Source organism: Varanus komodoensis, unplaced genomic scaffold (genome assembly GCF_004798865.1).
Source record: "Varanus komodoensis strain SLA01 unplaced genomic scaffold, ASM479886v1 scaffold6_2, whole genome shotgun sequence".
In the NCBI taxonomy this organism is placed as follows: Eukaryota; Metazoa; Chordata; class Lepidosauria; order Squamata; family Varanidae; genus Varanus; species Varanus komodoensis.
This window is the reverse complement of record NW_025336346.1, coordinates 6,117,400-6,122,032: the sequence shown is the minus strand read 5'-3', so window position 1 is coordinate 6,122,032 and position 4,633 is coordinate 6,117,400. Positions and strand designations below refer to the sequence as shown.

Genomic DNA, 4,633 nt, shown 5'->3' with positions numbered 1-4,633 from the left:
TATCTCATTTTTTGTCGGAAGTTTTTTTCTATTATTTACTAGTAGGGCAGCGTGGACATTACTGGCTTTTTTAGATTTGTTATTGAATTGTCTGCAGCAGCTCTTGTATAACTGGTGTAGATTGTGGATTCTTTCAATAATTCCACTACTGACTAAGAAAGTGATGTCAGTGATTGTGAGCAACAGAGCTTCATAAATTCTGACTCTAGTGATGATGAGTTCTATGGGCTCAACGAAAACTAGAAGAGTACTCGAACTTTAAAGTCTCTCTTTTGTTAATGACAGTGATGATGGTTCTTAATGCCACTGTTGACTGCTGTTCACTTTACAAGGTTGAAATACGGTATTACTGAATTCTGTTATAGTTTATTAAATAGTTTAGTAAACCATTTGATTCAGAACATTTTTTTTCTTGTTTTCCTCCTCTAAAAACTAGGTGCGTCTTATGGTCAGGTGCGTCTTATACAGCGAAAAATACGGTATGTTACGATGTCAGTAGATGGTCTGAGCAAGAATCACTAAAGGAAGGCTGTGATCCAGTAACAGGTGGCAAAAAAACACCCTGCACAATAGCAGTGAGAGAGCACCTAAGCAACTTATGCAGATTTGACACTTGTTTGCTTGGGGAAAAGAGATGGAATGAACACTATTTATTTTATTTTTATTTATTAGATTTATATCCTGCCTTTTTTTCTTTTTTGAAGAACTCAAAGCGGCTTACATCATTTTCCTCCTCCTGCTCTCAATCTTGTTCCCACAACAACAACCCTGTAAGGTAGGTTGGGCTGCAAGTGTTTGACCGGTCCAAAGTCACCCAGTTGGCCCCACGACAGAGTGGGGACTAGAACCCAGGTCGCCTGAGTCCCCACCCTGCACTCTTAACCACTACATAGGATTGATTCCATAGGAAACTGACATTTTAGAAAAGCTCTTTCTTGGCCTAAATTCTTCAAAAAGCTGGAAATAAAGGATTCCTTCTTAGTGTTACAAGGATGCAGCCTATACAAGGAAGAGTTTTTATTCACATTAATTCTGGATGTTCTTGTAAAACCCAGCTAATTAAAAAGCACATACTGTGTTTGTTTGCGATAGCATGATGACACTTATGATAGAGTTACAAGGGTATAAAAATAAGCCAGAATTGCTTCCTATAAATTATATTGAATTAAAGACTGTAAATACATACACAAATTTATGATGAAAAGGGAAGCAAAAACAGAATCCAAACCTTGGGGTAAATAAGCATAATGAACAACATATAGAAAACTATGAATAAAACATAAATTGTAGAAGGGGAGACCAGCCACCTTGAGAACACCTTGCAGGATATAAATTATGCAAGTAAATAAATATTTTATATCTGAACAGCAAAAATCTATGAAAACCTGAACACACTTTTTCATTGGGACAATTCATGTTAAGTGTATAACTTAGGCCATGATGCATTCCAGTATGTCTATCCACTATAACTGAGTAGAGGGCAAAATGTTGGTCAATTTTATTTCAGTAATCAATTTTAGCAAGATACATATTACAACAAAAACAGCTTAATTCTTGCTGGCTAGTACACAGATGAAAAAGGAAGATTATTTTCAAGCTTTCTGTGATAGTCAAAGAATGGGAACAAATCTAGGGTATCCCAATAACCTCAGTTGTATAAGAATAGACACTTATATATTATTAATTATTCTAAATAGTTATTAGGGATTGGAGACCTACCTCATAAGTATTAGCAATTAAGCACAATTATTAAGTATTAGCAATTTAGTTTCTTCTCATAACTTAAAAAAGTTATTTCAAAGTCAATGTGAAACCAAGGCAAAATGATAATGTCTGGCCATTTCTCATCTAGCATGTCAATTAGAAGCTAAAAGAATATGAACTTCATGTTTAAAATCCAGTTGCTAAGACTACATGACAAATGTGGAAAGAAAAACACTGCTCTCATAGATACGATCTTCTATATTGGTGATATTACAACAGGAAACAAACAACAGGAAACAACATAATTAAAAAATTTCAAGTTACACACTACATGACAACAGCACAGGAAAAGACTCACCTCCTCCTTAACATAAAATCCAAGTATGATTCTGCCTAGAAAGTTATCCACTCATATAATCCCTTTTGCCAAGTATAGACCACATACAATGATGGATTCCCAACACAATGTGCATGCACATGTGGTGCAGAGAACACACCCAAGCTTTGCTCTGGGTCCACAAGACTTGAATTAATATGCCAAAACAACAACAATCCACACAGAACAAAAAGCCTCCCCAAAAGGAAAGTTACTAAGTTCTAAACAACACTTATTTGCACGCTATTTAAGTAAACTATGTTCAGGAAGATTTAGTGTACCAGACTAAGCCCACAAGCTAAAGGAAAGTCTGTTATAGGCACGATGCTGAAAATATCACATTCCGTAAGATTTGGTAATCATTCATATTGTCTCACTGTTCTTGGCTTCACACTTGATATCAAGAAAATGCTTCAGAGAAAAATGATTTCTAGATTAACAAAACAATTTGAACAAAAACAGAAGTATCTTATGCTGTAGTTTATTTCATTCAAATCTGCTAGCAGCAGCCACAAATTCCATGTACAAAAATACTTATAAAGACCAAATCATTTGACTTCCAGATGCAGGGCAAGACAAATACAGATCAGTGTTTGAGATAATCACAGCTATAATTTCAGCTTCATTTGTTTGCCAGTGATGAAACTGAGGCTAGTTAGCAGTAATCTACAGTATTATATGCTGCCAGTGACAGTTAGATTCACTTCATGTTCCATTGCTGATCCACGCATATTCTATGCTGGGTACCATTTCTGGAAACCACAGAACGTATTTCCCTCAGTCTCCGTTTACATACATTTCTACACACCTACACTTGAAACCTTCCTTGATAATATTACTATGTGAACTTTCCTCTTCCAACTGATGAGAGGCTCCAAGTGTGCAACGATTCCAAGGGCTTGGTTTCCTTTACAGTGAGACTATTAGTGTCATATAATATTTAGCTTACTTACAAATATCGAGCAGTTAGGCAGACATATAGATTAAGCACAGCCTCCAAAGCAGATCTCTATGGAGACAGCCAGCATCCCTTAAAACCATTAGTCGTAACAGCTTTCCATGCCACTTTGGTTTGCATGATCACTGCAGCTGGGATACAACATACACTGGCACCAACAAGCCAATCTCATTTGTTTCAAATATGCTAAACCACAGTGACTGCCTGCCATAGTAGTCTATGGCGACCTTATAAATCAAGCCTTTCTCTATGCTGAGCTACTTTGTGGTCTTCTTTTTGCTTCCTTTCACCTAGATTACAACATTCTTAAACTGGGGGTGCAGAGGAGAAAGACACACACCTTTCTCTGATTTTTTCCTATTCCCCAAAATCATAAATTAAGAAGCCATTGGCTACTTCGTTGTCATGGCAACTTCCCCTTACTACTAGGGAATACCTTTTCTTAAAGAGGAGCAGCTATTGCCCTAGGCCAACCAACACTAACAGATCTCCTCACAGAAATCTGATAGAAAGGCCATAACAATATCATGTTATCAAAGTGTAAAGCAGCCTTCTTTTGCCTGAGTTCATCCAAACATATTGAAATTCAAATCCCTCCCACTCCATCCAGTATGGGCAATGATCAGGAATGGCTGGAATCGATGGGCATCGAATTGAGTAAGCAAGTTCCAAAAAGGTATTGTAATCCAAGAAACTCTAGTATCCATTCAGTTCAGAAATTAAACACAACAGCTACCCATTTGTTTCAGGTATTTTACATCTTTACATGCAAAAATAAGATTTAGGTCCGAATGGCCAGCACTGCAGCTTAAAACACAACACAATAAATTTTAGTCCTTCAAATATCACAAGACTACAACATACCAACAAGCCTGTGCCTTTGAAAACTTTTTAATGTATAGTCCGCCTTCCTTCAAGGCAAGAAATAAGTTGTACTCAAAACCTTCCTAACCCAGCCCCACTCCTGCGCCCAGTCCTCCCAACATCAGCGTCCCCATCGAAGCTTAACCCCTTTTCTTCTAAAGAACTGCACTGCATCCTACGACAAGAGGCAGCTCTGCTCCTCGAGTGAACCCCCTCGTCCCCGCTGAAGGCTACCAGAGAGTCTTCCCGTTCCGCAGAGGCTTCCGCCCGCCCGGGGGCCTCCACGCGCCGACCTTCCCGTCCGCTGCCCGCACTCACTTGCCCTCCTGGCAGTCGTAGAGCACGATCGAGTCGTCGTCGCTGCTGGAGATGACGGTCTCCCCGTTGGGGCTGAAGTCGAAGCAGTTGATTTTGTCCGAGTTCTCGCGGAACACCTTGGCCACGCGGAAGCTCCGCAGCACGTTGTCCGTCAGCTTCATGCCGCCTCCGCCGTGCTCAGGAGACAGAGGGAAGCCGACGGGCCTGCGCGCCGGGAACGGCGAGGGGAAGAGGGAAGGGGCAGAGCCTGCTTCTGCGAGAGGAAACGGGAACGATGGGAAGGGAACGCCCGCCGGCTGGCCGGGCGGACAAGCTGACCGACTGCGCCCTCAGGCGGGCTCGACTCAAGCTGCGGGACGGAGGAAGCGGCTCCTTTTCATTGTGTCCACCATTTTGCGGCTCCGGGAACCCTG

The 4,633-nt window shown here is 40.6% G+C and overlaps 1 protein-coding gene across 3 annotated transcripts in view; it reads right to left on the bottom strand.

Moving 5' to 3' along the window:
* The window catches only part of WDR82 (WD repeat domain 82), a 21,140-nt gene extending 16,557 nt beyond the window's left edge, over positions 1 to 4,583 (bottom strand). The window contains exon 1 of one of the 3 annotated variants that reach the window (XM_044451676.1): positions 4,221 to 4,583. In XM_044451676.1, coding sequence (XP_044307611.1) covers positions 4,221 to 4,381 — 161 coding nt within the window. In that variant the 5' untranslated portion in view covers positions 4,382 to 4,583. The remainder of the gene's footprint in view (positions 1 to 4,220) is intronic. The other 2 variants (XM_044451677.1, XM_044451678.1) reach the window with 2 other exon arrangements.
* Between the last annotated feature and the right edge of the window lie 50 nt (positions 4,584 to 4,633).